The sequence below is a fragment of the Oryctolagus cuniculus genome, chromosome 9 (assembly GCF_051225735.1).
Source record: "Oryctolagus cuniculus isolate XC-2025 breed Fujian yellow rabbit chromosome 9, ASM5122573v1, whole genome shotgun sequence".
NCBI lineage: Eukaryota > Metazoa > Chordata > Mammalia > Lagomorpha > Leporidae > Oryctolagus > Oryctolagus cuniculus.
Window position 1 is genome coordinate 83467301 of NC_142875.1, and position 18952 is coordinate 83486252.

Consider the following 18952-nt stretch of genomic DNA (forward strand, 5'->3'; position numbering starts at 1 on the left):
AAAAATTGTCATATTAATTATAATATAAAATTCAGGTAGAATGCGTTTCTAGAAATATATTATGTATTTTGTATGCATGTATTTTTGTTTAAAAAGTGATAAAGACTGGGCATTAAGGACAGGCCAGGACATCCTAAAGTAAGAAAAAGAAAAATGAATGAGCGTGAATGGCGGCATTTATATCATTTGAAATCCAATTCTAGGCCCACAACCAGGGCACAGAGGAAGAACATGTAACAAGGAAAAGTTAGCCAATTGGGGAAGCTCTGTATAAGTCACAAATCTTGATAGGATAAACTATATATATATATATATAGTTTATAAACAATATAAATATATATTACTCTGTGTGTGTGTATAAAGCAAAAATCTCAGAAACACGGGGAGAAATTGACAAAAAAAAGTTCATTGTAGAACAGTTTTAATATTCTTTCAGAATTTGGCAGTTCAAGTATACAAGACAATGATATAAGGGATTTAAAATACATAACAAACAAAAATTTTTCTCTTATATTCACTTAACACAAATACATAATTTTGATTAATAATATTAGAGAAAACTTTGAGTAAATTTTCAAAGCAGAGATTTTTTCCTTCAATTATTTCAAAAATAAATCAACAATAAAATTTTCAAATCCTCTAATTATTGAGAAATTAAGAAATCTCTCCCACATAATTCTTCCTTCTTAGAGAGATCAAAATTGAAACCGCAAATTAAGGATCCAAAAGGGAAAAGAAGAAAATATTACATTAAAACCTTTTGGATATAGCTAAAGCTGTGTTCAGGGGAATATTTGTAGCCTTAAATAATTTTATTGTTTAAAAATGAAACACAACAAAATATACAAACTCATGACTATCACAATGCATTTGAAACAATTTCCATATTATTTTTCCTTGATTATTAAGAGAACGACTAGGCAGGCCCCCGTGCTTCCAGTGATTTGGAGATTTTCTTCACTTGAATTATTTTCCTCTTTCATTTCTTACCTTTGTCAATGTTACAGTGAGAACGAATAAAGCGCTCAAGAATTTGTCTGTCTGCAAAACAGGATGACAATTTCCACATGAGTATTTAAATGCTAAACAGGAAAATTCTGAGGAGGTGGAAAATATGATAATATAGTACTATATAAACAGATTTGATAAGAAATCAAATATTATCAAAGGATATTTTGTCTAAGAGGCAGTTTCACAATTACTGACAAGAGTAAACTTAATTTTCAAAAGAGCAGTAGGCTCACTGAGAACAACGTGGATCTGAGACCAAAGCAGACACAGCTTCAGTTCTGTGCTGGCGTGCGTTAACAGGCCATTGAACCCCTCCGCTTCTTCAGCTGTTCACCTTGGAAGTCAGTTCCCAGTCCGTACCTTGCACGGTTGTTGGAATGGACCAGGGAGGGATGCTCTGTGTGAAGCACCTGGACAGAACTACCCTATCGAAGACACTCCATAAATAGTAGCTTTATCCTTTTGTTACTGGTGCCCAGTAGCAGACAATGGTGATAAACAATAGAGGTTATTATTCCAAAATTTTCTTAGGGATATTTTTCCATCCAACAACATTGTTCAGTTTTTTCTTTTTTATTCTTTTTTAATTTATTGGAAAGGTAGAGTGACAGAGAGAGAGAGAGACAGAGAGAGACACACACACACACACACACACACAGAGATTTTCCCATCTGTTGGTTTACTCCCCCAAATGTCTGCAAGAGCTAGGGTTGGGACATGCTGATCCAGGAACTCCATCCACGTCTCCCACGTGGGTGACAGAGACCCAGTACTTGGGCCATCATCTGCTGCCTCCCACGGTGCACATTGCAGGAAGCTGGACTCAGGAGCCAAGCAATGTGCACCTGGATCAGCATGTCCAGCTCTGCCCAGCACTCCAACATGAAATGCAGGTGTCCCAAGCTGTAACTTAACCTGCTGTGCCATAGCGCTTGCTGGGCTTTGCTATTCTTGAATTATTAGCCTCTGAAAAGATCCTGGCCTCCATTTCTTCACCTGTAGAATGGAGGACTCTTATCTGATTCTGAACATCTACAAGGGGTCTTCAAAAGTTCATGGAAAATGCATGTTATGGAAAAGATATGCATGGATTTCAAAATATTTTTAACAAAATAAACATCTTTTAATTCCAGTTTTCCACTAACATGTTGATCCCCTAATCCTAATCACTTGTACATATTTGTTTAATGGCACGGAGTGGAACTGTTGTAAAACTTTGCTCACTTCCAGAAACTGTCATCTGTACAGCCCAAAGCAGAAAGAAGTAAATGCAAGTGATAACACATTACCATGTACAATGTGTATGTCATTCTGTTCGATGTCACAAATGCCAGGTGAGGCTAATAGAGCAGGGGTATGTGTGTGTGTGTGTGTATGCATGCACATGTGTGTCCCAGTTTTCTCTCATTGTATTTGCATTTATTTGCTTTTACAATGCCATGTTTAATTTTGTATTTTTAAAAAGATTTCCTTTTTAAAAATTTTATTTATTTGATACATATAGACAGATATCCAGCGAAAGACAGAGAGCTCTGAGTCCACTGGTTCACTCCCAATGCCGGTTATGCCTAAGGCTGGACTAAGGCCAAAGCTGGGAGCCAGCAACTTATTCTAGGCTTCCCATGTGGGAGACAGAGACCCAACTACTCAAGCCATCACCTCTGCCTTCCAGGGTTTGCACTGGCAGGAAGACTGGAGTCAGGAGCTGGAGATCAGCCACAGGTACTCTGAAGTGAGACATGGGCATCTGAACCTGTGTCGTAATTGTTAGGCCAGACAATCACAGCTTGTGTTTAATTTTGAACCATCCCTACCCTACTCCATATCTTTGTGGGGCCCAGCATTTTTAATTGAGGTATACTTTTCAAACAGTAAAACGCATGGATCTTATGTGATAGGTTGGTGAACTGGAACATGCGTACCTGTCATCCACACCCATAAAACGCACAATGATACAAGTCATTTCCACCATCCCAGGAGACCCGTCCAGCTGCTTCCCAGCCAACACCTCCTGCCCCAAGACAACACCTCCTGCGCTGAGTTCTTTCATCACAGCTGAAAGTTTTGCCTGCACAGACTTCAAATAAATGAAATCACACAGAAGGCATCCTTCGGTGTCTGGCGTCTCTCACGCAGCATAATGCTTTTGAAGTTCAGACATTTGTTGTAGTCATCCACCACTGGTTTCTCCATGCTATCGAGCAACATTTCACTATGTGAATATCTCCCAGCTCATTTAATCCTCTCTTCCTGTTGATAGAGATTTGGGTTGTGGCTAGTTTGGGGCTCTTAAGAATAAAGTGGTTATGCATATTCTTGTACAAGTCCTTTTGTGGACGCACATTTACTTTTCTCTTGGGAAAATACCCAGAAGCAGAATTCTGAGTGTGGAACGGGTTCATGTTTAACCCTACAGGAGACCGCCAGACCTGTTTCCAAAGGGATCGTACTCTTCGATATTCCCAGCTGCAGTACCCGGGAACAAGACTTGCTATCGCCAGCAGTTGCTATTGTTGATCCTTTTCCGTTTAAGCAGCATCTCTATTTTACACCCTGTGCTAAACATTTTATTTTAAAATAAGCAAAAAAAAAATTCTCCCTTCTGACGTCAAAGATAGGTAATCCAGAGGAATCACATTGGGCATGTAATAGAAAAAAGATGAGATTGTGTCCAATTTAATGTCAACTTAAATGACTGTTCAACAAGGCTGCCACCTGTAGTTTAAATGCTACCCAGGTTTGCTACATGCAGATGCAGATCGTGTCCCCACGTTCCCCCTGCTGGCAATGGCCTTGCCTCTCCTTGTCAAACAGATCCCTCTTTTTTTTTTTTTAATTTTTTGACAGGCAGAGTGGACAGTGAGAGAGAGAGACAGAGAGAAAGGTCTTCCTTTGCCGTTGGTTCACCCTCCAATGGCTGCCGCGGCCAGCGTGCTGCGGCCGGCGCACTGCGCTGATCCGATGGCAGGAGCCAGGTACTTATCCTGGTCTCCCATGGGGTGCAGGGCCCAAGGACTTGGGCCATCCTCCACTGCACTCCCGGGCACAGCAGAGAGCTGGCCTGGAAGAGGGGCAACCAGGACAGAATCCAGCGCCCCGACCGGGACTAGAACCTGGTGTGCCGGCGCCGCAAGGCGGAGGATTAGCCTAGTGAGCCATGGCGCTGGCACAGATCCCTCTTTGAGACATGGAGGACATCTCTCTGGGCAGCCTTCCCTCAGCCCAAGCCAATCCAAAGAGCTGGAAATGGCCCTTGCAGGCCTCTTGTTCACCCAAAGCTTATCTCTAGCACTGCACCCATGACACTGTAACTCTGTTTGCCACACCCAGCAATGAGTTCCCAGGGAAGATGTGTTTGTTTTTTGCTTACCGTTGACTCAAGTGAACATGATAGGTATCCAATCAGTGAAATTTAATGAGTGGGTGAGTAAATGCATTCTTTAAAAAAAAAAAAAAAACCTTTTAAACATATATTTGAGAGGCAGAGACAGAGAGAGACAGAGACAGAGAGAGAAAGAGATCCTGCCTACTGGTTCACTCACCAAATGCCTACAACAGCCAGGGCTGGGCTGAGTAGAAACTGGGAGATGAGAGCTCAATCCGGTCTCCAACACAGGCAGCAGGGACTCAACGACTTGAGCCATCACCTGCTGCTTCCCAGGCTCCGCATTGGCAGGAAGTTGGAGTCAGGAGCTGGAGCTGGAGCTGCGAATGGAATCTAGATACTGTGACATGGGATGTGAACATCCTAACCACGAGACCAAACACCTCCCCCAGTAAACGTATTCCTACTACTGAGTCTCAGGCCAGGAAGAAGTGCCTTCTAGACAGCTGCACTCACAGGAGTTTCAGTTGGAGGAAGAGATTGGGGGGGGGGGGGAAATCCTACCTGAAAAAGCTCACAGAAAACCAGAGTCCAAGCAGTTTTCTCTCTCAGGTGTCAAGAAACTGGGTCACTACCCATGGATACTAATGACCGAAGAGTTAAGTTTTTGGTGGTCTGAATCAGATTTGGGAAATAATTCTGGAAGTAGAACAGCTACTAAAGACATGCAGTTCAGTCCCCTCCAGTTATAAATAAAGCCACTCGATACAGGGTGTGAATTCCTTATCCTATCTGCTTGGGACCAGAAGTGTTTTGGCTTTTGAATGCTTTCAGATATTTTAATATTTGCACATACACAATGGGACACCTTAGGGATGGGACCCAAGTCTAAACACAAAAATTCATGGATGTTTTGCATGTCCCTGATACACAGCCTGGAGCTAATTTTATATATTTTTGGTGCACCTGTGTTTTGACTGTGACTCAAGGGCAGGTGTGGAACTTTTCACTTGTGGCATCATTCAGTGCTCAGAAAGATTCCAATTTTGGAGTATTGTGGATTTCAGAGGTTCAGACAGAGGATGCTCAACCTGTACCACACACTGGTACCACACACACGGGTAGTGGGAGCAGAAGGTTCTCCTTTAGCTGTTCCCTCCCTGTCTGTTGTCTTTCTGGAGTTTTCTCCATTCCCATCCCACCCTGAAGCCTCTCCAGGCTATTTCTCTATCCTGACTTAGGCCGCTGCCTTAAGGAGAAGGCTGGTCCTCTCTCTCTCTGTCTCTCTCAAGTTCTGGTCCTGGGCGCTTACTCCCTCAGGGCCTCCTACCCTAGGAAAATGACTGATGCTGAGTCTATATTAACTCAGCCTATGACATAGGTCCCTTATTCTCTCATACTTGCTCAGCCCTGCTGCCAAAGAACTCTGCTGAAAGATTCACCAGGCAAAGAGCATTAGTGTCATCTTTAATACTGGCAAATGACAGAGGCACAGGAATTCAAAGAGAACTTCCTACTGGCAAGTCAGCCCCCAGAATAGCAGCACTGATGAGGGAGCCAGCTAGAGCATGGCTAGGAAAGAGAAGCTAATCCCAGGGAAAGCAGGTCTTACACAGTCACCAGTCCAGGACAGTCCAGAAAAGCAAAGGGGCATGAGCCTCAGGCACCTGCCTCCAGTGTGGTGCTAAGATAACCAGGAAATCCAGAGAGCTAAGAAGGCAAAAATCCAAGTCCATCCTCGTTCGCCTTGTTGGCTCGGAGGGCACATCTCACGGTCTGGGAGGAACCCAGGCTGGGTGGACAGAGCGTGTTACTGGAAGGGTCAGCTTGCCTGAGGATTGTGGAGCATGCAGGTCACGGAGGTGCAGGTGGAGCAGAGGCTGCCAGAGCACCCATTGAAGAGTCCCCAGTTCACCTGTAGGGGATGCCACCAGGGCTCCGATTACACAGGACAAGACTACCGGAGACCAGGTGCTCTGCAGCCACCGGGGTCCATGCAGGCCAGGCAGTGACAGGCACATCTGCATGGCAGTCTCTGGGCAGATAGCAGCACCTGCTTAAGGAAGGCAGAAGCCGTCTTTCTGTGGGGTCCAACAACGGGACTACTGAAGACGGAAAGGGCTCCCTGGTTTTCATACGTGTACCAACGCTGGGGCAGGGCAGCCCGAGCAGGTGCTGAGCCTCCGCTCTGCCTTTCGGGAGGATGGGGCCGGCAGACATCCCAAGGAGCATCTTGGTTTCCCCTTGACGTGTCCACCTGGCTCACAGATGTCTTTTTAGAGCAGAGGGACTCGCAGGAGAAAACACAAACTTCTGCCTGCCTATGAGGTGAAACACCTGCTGCTTGTGCTTTCCTACAGTCCCTCATTTAAGCTTTTCCAAAGGTGGGATATATATCCTTTTCCTCCTAACACACACACACACACACACACACACACACACACCTCCATTTCAGGCTCACCCACAGTGCTGTTTGAGACAGGACATCCCAGACAAAAGGGTTTCAGTGAGGACCACAGAGGAGAAAGGTCTTCTCATTGTGGCTGGAAACAAGTAGAGAACAACTGGGGACCTGAGAGAGGCAGGTGGGAGGTGAGGGCAGTCAGAGGGCTCTGGGGGCCGTCCTGCTCTTACACCTCATCTTGGGCAGAAAAACCAACTAGAGCTGCCACATGGCCTAGAACACAAGTCGGGGTGTGTGAAATGAGCTGTTGGGTGCAGAACAACGAGAACCTCTGCTTACACCAGCGTCGCTCAAAAGTTCATGGAATGTGAAGTCAAAAGATCAATTTATCTTCATACAAAAATGCTTTCCACTCTCTGCCTTGTTTTTCTGTAAAACATGTCTGCCATGAGCTTTATGAAGACCTCAGAAGCAGACTCTCCCCACAGCTGCCTCCCGGCACCTCTGCAAGGGGTCACACGCCACTCCCTCCTCACTCTGCCACACACACGCCACTGTAAAAGCACGTGTTTTTGTAAACTCATATATTATGTTCACTAGAAAACATACGAACATAGGCCAGCGACGTGGTGCACTGGGGTAGGCCACCGCTTGCAACACCAGCATCCTATATCAGAACCCCAGTTTGAGTCTCAGCTACCCCACTTCCAATCCAGGTCCAAGCTAATGCACCTGAGAAAGCAGATGAGGGCCCCTGTCACCCACAAGGGAGCCAGGATGGGTTCCTGACTCCTGGCTCCTGGCTTTGACGTGGCCCAGTCCTGGCTGTTGCAGCCATTTGGGGAGTGAACCACATCTCTCTCTCTCTCTCTCTCTCTCTCTCTCTCTCTCTCCCCTCTATCTGTAGCTCTGCCTTTCAAATAAACAAATAAATCTTTTTTAAAAAGATAGAAGACAAACATGCAAACTGTTACAGGAGGAAGTTAAGAAACGAACACAAGGAGCAGTATCATCCTGAGAAGGTCACTTACTCTCTTTGAAGGGATGATACATGGGAGATTTTTCAGGGACCTTAAAAAGTCTGTCCCCAGAAAGTATTGTACCAAACAGGAAATCAAAATTCAACAGAGTAAAGTGAAACTATGAGTTAGCACAATGCCTGCTGGAGAAATCATTTAGTGGTAACAGAGAGAAATATGCAGAGCGATTCAACCACAGGCAAAAGGAGATGCGAACTGAATGAAAAGCTATGTGACTCCTTTTAAGCGTACAGTAACACAGTCACCAGGGCCTCCTTTAAGAAAGGCTTCACGTTTGCACAACTCGATGAGTTTTTTTTTAGTCAATATTTTTCTTTTCTGTGGACATTCAACACCAATGACTAGAAATTGGAACAGTTGGGGCCAGTGTTATGGTGCAGCTGGTTAAGCCACCGCTTTTGACACCAGCAAGTCCTAGCTGCGCCACTTCTGATCCAGCTCTCTGCTAATACACCTGGGAAGGCAGTGGAGGACAGTCCAAGTGCCTGGGCCTGATACCTGTGTGGAATTCCAGGTTCCTGGGCTTCAGTCTGGCCCAGCCGTGGCCTTTGTAGCCATCTGGGGACAGAGCCAACAGACAGATCTCCTTTGTTCTGTCTCTCTCCCTCCCTCTCTGTCACCTGCTTTTCAAATAAATGAATAAATAAATCTTAAAAACAAAAAGAAATTGGAGCACTTACTATTCAGTGTCAAGAAATGATCTATAAGTACACAAACAGGAACTTAAAAACTCCTCTTACCTTTGGGGGAAACACCCTGCAGGTAGTCTTTGATTTGGGATGGAGTAAAGGAGTTTAAAATCATTAGGACGTCCAGGTAGGCCTTCCCGTAGTCGCTCTGGTATATGCTCTGCTTCTTGGTGCGCTCCTGATTCCTCATGAAACTGTGCAGCACAGAGGGGACTGCAAAAGACACAGGTGAGCAAGCTACTGGGCTGCCAGCTCAGCCAAGACCGCCTGTCCTGACTGCGTAGACGCCCACCTGTCAGCCCTGAGCCCGACTGGAGTGTCACCAGCAGGCTTCGCGGTACTGTCGAGGTACTGCAAACCAAGGCTCCACTGATGCCTCCAGGGATGGCCTGTGCTGAGCAGCCGGCACTCCCGCTGTTGGGAATGCGAGGAATGGGAGGCAGTGGCTGGGGGGCGAGGTTGACCGCTGTGTTCGGAATGGGAGTTCTCCCTCCTCTGCAGGTCAGCGGGCTAGGATGGCAACTGCCGCCAGCTGCTTATCTAACACACACCAGCCTTTGGAGAAGCTCCTTTGTCTATCAGGACATCATCTGGCACACTCAGAGACCTCCCCCACGACCTGGGCACCTTAGGATGACCCGTTTGGAAGAACGATGCTACATGTGCTCAACACTGGAAGTGTGAGGTGCAGGCATCCCCAGCTCGCTCGTATTTGTTTCTGAATATTGTTCATTTAATATTTATAGACCCATCATGAAAAATAATAATGAAGATGTGTTATGAAAACCTAACTTCTACAGCTTTCTCTGTCTTTGTAAACCTTTATAATACCTTAACCGCTATGTCTAGTTCCAAGTGTCCCCTAGAAAGGGGCATTGGTCAAATGGAGGGAGCAGACTGGTGAGGGATTTACTGCTACATCCCTAGGACAGTATCTGTGGGTGTGGAACTGTCTGAACTGGAAAAGGCAACACATATGCATGTCCTATCAGTGTATTTTGCTGGCATGTGATGGGGTTTTCATAGAACGATAGTTACACTAGTGAACTTCAATTGGCAGAAGCAGAGCCAATGGGTAGCAGTGGAGCAAGGGATCTTCCAACTGTTGGAATTTCAGTTGGGACATCTGACAAGGATTGAGCTGCCTTGGGGGAGGAGGCGCCCTGCTGAAGCGCACCAGGAACAGAGTCAGCCCTTGGCAGGATGGGATGGAGGCGGTCCTCAGATAACCCAAGACTCCAGACCAGTGACTTCTTGGCTGCCCTGTCTCCCCACTTTGCTGAACTTCCACTCTGTAATGTTAGTCTCAAGTACGACTTGACCCCAGCTGTGTTCCAGGAATAGATCAGTCTCAGATGCACACCCAGCTATCTTTTTAACCAGTGCTTGGAGGTGACTTAATCATGGAATTTTTAAAACTTCCATGTTGGAAGCACTAGGACTGAGAACCACAAAGGAACATTCATTTCAATGGCGGGAGCCAAGTCTGGAAAGATTTGCTGGGTGTGCCCTGTGCAGACCCTTCCAGTGAGTAACTGACAAGTCCTCTCTGACTCCTACCCAATTCTCTCTCTCTCTCTCTCTCTCTCACTTCACAGCAATCATATCCTTCCTTTCATTAGGAGGAAGTCTTCCCAACCCCCACCTCTGCCCTTCCAGGCTAGGGCTCTGCTGGGGTCACAGCACAGGCAATCAATCAGTCCTCTCCTGGGTTTGAGGTTGGGATCCACAGCCCAGGCTCCGATTCCATTCCAAGACCACGGCTTCCCCCTGCCTGCAGTCCAAACTGGCTGCCAGGGCCTTCTGCATTGAGGAATCATGGAACAAGGCGTGGGTTCTGTGAAACTGGTTCCAGGCTACAGGCGTACTTACCTAGACCCTGAGAAGCAATGGGCAGGCTTGAATAGCATCCATATTTGAAGCTAAAATCCTGCAGCTCTGGGATTTTAGCTGGAGTTTGGTAATTGCGTCGAAATTCAGTGTCAAGAGGTCTGGGAATCAACTTTTTCCATTCGAGAGACACTGGAGAACTTTTCTTAACCTTCTGAGCTGGGGTAGGGGTGGAAGCAGAAGGCAATAGTTATTTCCAGATAGCTGTCCACTCTGCTGTGCTGGTGGCAGCAGCTTCCAACTGCTCACACTAAATCCCACTCTTCTTGTATTTGCAGGTGTAGTTTTTGTGCGTATGTTAACCAAAAACTAACTTTCTGCTTTACCAGCCACAGGAAGAATGCAAAAAATACTTTAAGAAGTGCACAGAAAATTGAATTAGAAGATGAGTTTAGGGACATGAAGTTAGCAGCTAAGATGCCAATTAAGAGGCACACATCTCGCATCTGAGTACCTGGGTTCAGTTCTCGGTTCCGGCTCCTGATTCCAGTGTCCTGTTAATCTGCACCCTAGGAGGCAGCAGTGATAGCTCAGGTAGTCTGGATTCTGCCACCCACATGGGAGACCTGGATTGAGGTCCTGGCTCCCGGCCTTGTCTGTTGTGAGCATTTGGGAAATGAATCAGTGGATGGGTTTTTTTTTTTCTTTCTTTCTCTCAAATAAAAATAAATTTTTATGAAGTTTATTTTTGTATTTTAAAAAAAGCTCATAAAATGCATATTATGAAAACCATCTGCATGGATTTCAAAATTACTGCAGTAAATTATACTAATCTTATTTTATTTTAAAAAATTTATTTATTTATTTATTTGAAAGGCAGAATTGCAGAGAAGCAGAGGCAGAGAGAGATATCTTCCATCTGCTAGTTCACTCCCCAAATGGCTGTAACAGCTAGAGCTGGGCCGATCTGAAGCCAGGATCCAGGAGCTTCTTCTGGGTCTCCCACACCTGGTGCAGGGGCTCAAGCACTTGTGCCATCTCCTATTGCTTTCCCAGGCCACAGCAGAGAGCTGGATCGCAAGTGGAGCAGCCAGGTCCCAAACAGCAGGATGCTGGCACAGCAAGCAGTGGCTTTACCTGCTATGCCACAGAGCCAGCCCCTATACTAATCTTTTAACTCCATTTTCCATGAACTTTTGTAGCTACTCTCGGATACCCACATGGTTAGGAGTGGTTTCTTCTCTCTCTCTTTTAAAACATTCTTTACTCCAAAAATTCAAAAATTAACAAATGCTGGCAAGGATGTGAAGAAAAAGGCCCCCTAATACTGTACTTTCACTGCAGACTTTTTTCCCCCAAATAAACCTTTTATTTAAAGAATATAAACTTCATGCATTTCATAAATGCAACCTTAGGAATATAGTAATTCTTCCCACCATTTCTGCCCTCTCACCCACTCCAACCCCTCCCCATCCTCCCTCTCCTATCACCAGTCCTATTCTCCACTAAGATCCATTTTGGATTAACTTTATAAACAGAAGACCAACTCAATACTAAGTAAGAGTTCAACAATTTGCATGAAAAACACAAAAACAACAACAAAAAACTGTTCCTCAATAGTCATTGCATCTTGAAGTTAACTTCACTTTTTTTTTTAGAAACTTAATTAACTTTTAAGAAGACCCAAGCATGATACATCTTTTAGAAGCACTTAGACATAATTATAATAAAACTCTTTGAGGACAGATGTCCTGCATGGGAAGTTAGTGCACAGTGACTCTTGTTGTTAATTTAACAATTAACACTCAAGTATGATGTCAGTGATCACACCAGGCCCTTGACATGAGCTGCCTATGGAAGACTTTTGAGTCCACAACTCCATCGGTATTTAGACAGGGCCATAAGCAAAGTGGAAGTTCTCTCCTCCCTTCAGAGAAAAGTACTTCTTTCTTTGATGACCAGTTCTTTTCACTGGGGTCTCACCCAATGAGGTCCTTCATATAGGACAATTTTTACCACAGTGCCTTGGCTTTCCATGCCTGAAATGCTCTTATGGACTTTTCAGCCAGGCCAGAATGCCTTAAGGGTTGATTCTGAGGTCAGAGTGCTACTTAAAACGATTGTCATTCTAAGAGTCTATTGTATGGACTGCTTCCCATGTTGGAGCATTCACTCCTTTGTAATTCTATCTGTTATTATTACAGGACCCTTAATCCTATCCATATGGTTACTTTCACAATGAAGATGGTATTTTCACCACCCAGCCTAAGGGGATTTGAGGTCCCATAACAAGTTTTTAAACTGTACCCTTAGAAGTAAGTCCATAGGAATGTATGCAGAACTACATAGTTTTACAGTTATAAACTTAAGACACTTCATAATTACAACTTTAGGAACATGGTGATTCTTCCCACCATGACCTCCCTCCCATCCAAACTCCTACCCCTCTTCCTCCTCCCTCTCTTATTCCCACTCTTATTTTTTTACTAAGATCTATTTTCAATTGACTTTATACACATATGATTAACTATGTTAAGCATTCAACATATATACATGTATATATATATATACATACGCATATGTATATATATAAACTGTTGCTCAACACGCAAGACAAGGGCTGTTCAAGTCATTGCTTCTCAGAGTGTCAACTTCACTTCTACAGATTGCCTTTTAGGTGCTCTCTTAGTTATCACAGGCAGGGAGAGCATATGGTATTTGTCCCTTTGGGACTGGCTTATTTCACTAAGTATGATGTTTTCCAGATTCATCCATTTTGTTGTAAATGACTAGATTTCATTTTTTTTACCACTGTGTTGTATTTCATAGTGTACATATTCCATAATTTATCCAGTCTTCAGTTGACAGGCATTTGGGTTGATTCCATGTCTTAGCTATTGTGAATTAAATTGCAATAAACATGGGCATGCAGATAACCCTTTCATATGCTGATTTCATTTCCCTTGGGTAAATTCCCAGGAAAAGGATGGCTGGGTCTTACGATAGGTCTATATTCAGACTTCTGAGGTTTCTTCATATTGTCTTCCATAGTGGCTTTACCAATTTACATTCCAACAAACAGTGGATTGGTATACCTTTTCCCCACATCCTCACCAGCATTAGTTGTTTGTTGATTTCTGTATGAAGGCCATTTTAATGGGGGTGAGGTGAAACTTCACTCTAGTTTTGATTTGCATTTCCCTGATGGCTAGTGATCCTGAGCATTTTTTCATGTGTCTGTTGACCATTTGGATTTCCTCTTTTGAAAAATATCTGTTTCAGTCCTTTGCCCATTTCTTCACTGGGTTGTTTGTTTTGTTTTTGTTGAGTTTCTTAATCTCTTAATATATTCTGGTTATTAGTCCTTTGTCAGTTGCATAGTTTTCAAACAATTTCTCCTATTCTGTCAGTTGCCTCTTCACTTTCCTGAGTGTTTATTTTGCAGTACAGAAGTTTCTCAATTTGATGTAATCCCATTTGTCAATTTTGGCTTTGACTGACTAGGCCTCTGGGGTTTCCAAGAACTCTTTGCCTGTGCCAATGTTTTGCAGGGTTTCCCCAATGTTATTTAAAAATTTGATGGTATTGAGTTATAGATTTAGGTCTTTAATCCATTTTGAATGGATTTTGTGTGTAAGGTGTAAGGTAGGGGTCTTGCCTCATACTTCTTCATGTGGAAATCCAGTTTTCCCAGCACTATTTGTTGAAGAGACTGTCCTTGCTCCAGGGACTGATTCTAGCTACTTTGTCAAATATGTTGATTGTAGATGGTTGGATTGATTTCTGGTGTTTCTATTCTGTCCCATTGGCCTTCCACCTGTTTTTGTACTAGTACCAGGCTGTTTTGATTATAACTGCCCTGTCATATTTCTTGACATCTGGTACTGTGATGCCTCTTGCTTTGTTTTTGTTGTATAAGATTGCTTTAGCTATTTGGGGGTCTCCTGTGTTTCTATATGAACTTCAGCATCATTTTTTCTATATCTGAGAATGTCCTTGGTATTTTGATAGTATCATGTTGATTCTGTAAATTTTTTTTCAGTATTATGGACACTTTGATGCTATTGATTCTTCTGATCCGTGAACATGGAAGATTTTTCCATTTTTTTGGTATATTCTTCTATTTCTTTCTTTAATGTTTTGTAATTCTCATCTTAGAGATCTTTGACATCCTTGGTTAAATTTATTCCAAGATATTTGATATTTTTGGTAGCTATTGTGAATGGGATTGATCTTAGACGCTCTCTTATAGCCATGACATATGTTGTATTATTGTCTTCATTTGTTTCTAGAAATTTTTTGATATCTATTTTGATTTCTTCCATGACCCACTGTTCATTCAGGAGCGTGTTGCTAAATCCCCATGTGTTTGCATCCTGAATTGCTGATTTCCAGCTTCATTGCATTGTGGTCTGAGAAGATGCACAGCATGGTTTTGAATTTTTTGAATTTGCTGAGACTTGTTTTATGGCCTAGCATGTGGTAAATCCTAGAGAAAGTTCCATGCACTGGTGAGAAGAATGTGTATTCTACAACTGTAGGATGGAAAGTTCTGTAGATATCTGTTAGGTCCATTTGGTTTATAGTGTTAATTAACTCTGTTGTTTCCTTGCTGGTTTTCTGTGTGGTTGATCTGTCCACTGCTAAAAAAGGGGTATTGAAATCCCCCATTACTAATGTATTTGAGTCAATGTCTCTCTTTAGATCCCTTAAAATTTCCTTTAAATAGCCAAGTGCCCTGTAATTAGGTGCATATACATTTAAAATAATTACATCTCCCTATTGAATTGATCCCTTAATCATTAAATAGTGCCCTTCTTTGTCTCTTTTAACAGTTTTTGTGTTAAAGTCTATTTTATCTGATATTAGAATAGCTACACCAGATCTTTTTTGGTTTCTGTTGGCATGGATTATCTTTTTCCATCCTTTCACTGTGTGAAACCTTTGTTGGTGAGATATGTTTCTTATAGGCAGCAAATCGATGATTTTTTAAAAATCCATTTAGCCAGTCTGTGTCTTTTAACTGGAGAGTTGAGGCCATTCACCTTCGAGGTAACTATTGACAAGTAATGATTTGGACCTGCCATTTTTCCATAAATATTCCTATTGTTTACTTTGGATTTCTTTTGTACTTTTACTGGGAGATTTTCTGCCTTTCCCTTCTTTCATAGCAATGACCATGTTTCTGTTTGTGTGTAGCACATCCTTAAGCATTTTTGCAAGACTGGACAAGTGGTGACAAATTCTTTCAATTTCTATTTGTCATGGAAGAATCTTTATTTCACCTTCATTCATAATTGAGAGCTTTGCTGGGTATAATATTCTGGGTTGACAGTTTTATTCTCTTAAGACTTCGACTATATCTTGCCATTCTCTCCTAGCCTGTAGGGTTTCTGATGAAAAGTCCTCTGTGAGTCTAATTGGAGATCTTCTGAAAGTAATCTGGCATCTCTCTCGTGCATCTTTTAGACTCTTTTCTTTATGTTTTACTGTGGAGAGTTTGATTACAATGTGATGTAGTGAAGACCTTCTCTGGTTATGTCTATTAGGAGTTTTATGTGCTTTCTGTACTTGGATGTCCCTTTCTTTCTCCAAATTAGGGAAATTTTCTGTTATGATTTCACTAAAAAGGCCTTCTAATCCCTTTTCTCTTTCCATGCCTTCAGGTTCTCCTAGAACCATATGTTGGGTCATTTGATAGTATCTTATAGATTCCCAACATTGTTTTTTAGTTTTATAATTTCTGCTTCTTGTCTTTGGTTTGACCGTATAATTTCCTGCGATTTGTCTTTTATGTTGGATATTCTTTCTTCTGCTTGACCGATTTTGTTGTTAAGGCTTTCCACTGATTTTTTTACTTGTTCTATTGAATTCTTCATTTTCAAGATTTCATTTTGTTTTTTCTTTAAAGTCTCAATTTCGTGGGAGAAATTTTCATTTATGTCATGTATGGATTTCACTAGTTCATGCATTTGCTTCTGATTACTTCTAAGTAATTTTATGATCAATTTTTTGAATTCCATTTCTAGCATTTCCTCAATCTCCTTCATCTTTACAATCTAGTATTGAAGTGTTGTATTCTTTTGGGGCCGTTATGTTGTCTTTCTTATTCTTGTTTCTTGAATTGGTGTGTTTATTATTTGGCATTTGTGAAGATACTCAGTTCCTTCTTTTTTTTCTTTTTCTGTTGTGGCTTTTGTCTTTGTGGATTAGTGGAGTGTCTGCTTTCAATGAATACCTAGAGGTATGTGGTGGCTGTGGCCAGGGAGCTCTATTCTGTGTTCCAGGGTGAAGGGAGTGTTAAAGTGACACCCAGGTTGGGCATGGTTAATATCTCTCTCTCTTTTTTTAATCAAAGGGGAGGTTTTGTTCTGCTCTGTTGGCTGTGTAGACTCAGCTCATTTCTTTCCCTCAAAGGAGACCAGTGCCTGGGTGCTAGCCCCATCGGGTATAATATTCATCTGTGCTGCCACAATGACCACACAAAGGAAATGTGCAGTCCTCAGTGTAAGCACAGATTCCCCAGCAATGTTCCTCACCAGGGAACCTGGGAGCTCTGAGTGTTTGGAGCCTCCCACAGTGACTGCCCAAAGTCCCAACCACATCCTGAGGCTTCCCACAAAGACTCAATGCTTTCACCGTCCTGCAAACTCATGCTGTCACAGTCTCAGCATACAAGCCTCCCAAAGTCATGAGCACCCCACCCCCAATCAGTTCTCCCTGCTAGACATGGGAGTCTCCGCTTAGTTGGTTGCTGGGTGTGGACATGAGCTGGCGAAGCTGTTATGTCTGCCCAAAATGGCACCCACTCTCTATTGGTTTGTTACAGGGCGCTGTTGCAGGGTGCTGGGGAGAAAGAAACATGCCCCCTTTTTTTCTTCTCTAGTTTGGCAGGTACGCTAACCCCCACAGGGCTCCAAGCCAGATTCCCTCCAGGCTTTTCCTGCAGCTTTATTGCCAGTGTCTTGGGCCACTGCAGTCTGGTCACATCTCACTCTCCAAAGCTGGTGTGGAGGCTCTAGGCTGCCGGGGTCCTGATTTGTGCGTGTCTACATCCTTCACATAGGTCTGCTGTGTTCCTCTAATTTTTGTGGAGTTTCCTCTTTAATTTTTCTCCCTAACTCTTCCCTGAGAGTGCACTGTCTCCACTTTTTAAAAACTATCTCCATGCAGATGTTTAAACCACGAAGTCAGAAATTCCTGGTGCAAAAGAGGGCCCTAAGACAATGTTGATAGGAATGAAAACTGGTATAACCATCATGGAAGACATCATGGAGATACCTTAGAAATCTAAATATAGATCTACCATATGACCCAGCCATCCCACTCCTGAGAATTTCCCCAAAGGAGATGAAGCTATTATATGAAAGAGTTGCTTGTATCCCCATGTTTATAGCAGCTCAAATCTCGATAGCTAAGATACGAAATCAACCCAGGTGTCCATCAACAGGTGACTGGATAAAGAAAGTATAGTTTACATACACAATGGAATATTACTCAGCCATAAAAAAGAATGAAATCCTGTCTTTTGCAATAAAATGTAATTGGAGAAATAAGCCAAACCCCAAGAGACAAATATCATGTTTTCTCCAATTTGTGGTAATTAATATAGAGAGTACAAAAAGTCAATATATATGGGTGAAATTGAAAAAAAATTAAGTAATATATAATATTACATTGGACTGCAATAATCATTAAGAAAGCATACTGTTTTAGTGATTGTAAATTGTTAAAGTTCCATTTTCATTTAATGTTTTTGTTAGATTCCTAAATCTAAGTAGAATATAAAAATATATAATGCAAAAAATAAAAGATATGTTCCCAAATATATGGATATATGGTTTTCACTGCTGTCCTAATGAAGTCATTGATAAGTAATGTTTTGTGTTAAAAAATATTATTTATGGTTTCATTGTCTTTAAGATTTATTTGTTTGAAAGACTAGTGAGGGAGATAGAGATAGAGATAGAGATAGATAGATAGATAGATAGATAGATAGATAGATAGATAGAAAGAAACCTTCTACCTACTGATCCACTCCCCAAATGGCCACAACATCCAGAGTTGGCCTAGGCTGAAGCCAGGAGCCAGGAACTCCATCCAGGTCTCCTGCATGGGTGGCAGGAACCCAAGTACTTGAGCCATTATCTGCTGCTTCCCAGGCACATCAGCAGGAAGCCAGGTCCGAAGTGGAGTAGACAGGACTTGAACTGGCACTCTAATGTGGGATGTGGGCATCCCAAGTGGTGGCTTAATCCACTGCACCACTGCCTTGCCCCTCAGTGGTGGCTTCTGATAGATGCATTTGTGTCCCTGGGAGGAGTGCTTGTTTATTCTGCTCAGTGGGCACAGAAGGCATTGATCACGGCACCAAGACTACCAGGTCTCTTGAGTAGGGATGGGAGGGCAGAGTGAGAGCTTTGGATTGGGCTGGGGGAGCCACACCAGTTAAATTTGAATTTCAGATAAACAATGAATCCTTTTTCGTGTGTATAATTATGCCTAAGAATCCATTATCTACTGAATATCATTATTCAAGTTTAACTGGGCCACCTGTATTTTTATTTGCCTAATCATGCAGCTCTAGATGGGAGTGACATATATTATCCCCCATACCTGGAAAAGAGCCACTAGGGCCTGAGCCCGTATTGAT

At 42.8% G+C, this 18952-nt stretch overlaps 1 protein-coding gene across 2 annotated transcripts in view; it reads right to left on the reverse strand.

Annotated features, from left to right (window-relative positions):
* Window positions 1-388: 388 nt before the first annotated feature.
* Window positions 389-18952, reverse strand: part of TEX26 (testis expressed 26) — a 44087-nt gene continuing 25523 nt past the window's right edge. For both annotated transcript variants that reach the window (XM_008273525.5, XM_002720608.6), the window contains exons 5-7: window positions 10342-10518; window positions 8521-8682; window positions 389-1041 (exon numbers count right to left, since the gene is read on the reverse strand). In XM_008273525.5, coding sequence (XP_008271747.2) covers window positions 980-1041; window positions 8521-8682; window positions 10342-10518 — 401 coding nt within the window. In that variant the 3' untranslated portion in view covers window positions 389-979. The remainder of the gene's footprint in view (window positions 1042-8520; window positions 8683-10341; window positions 10519-18952) is intronic.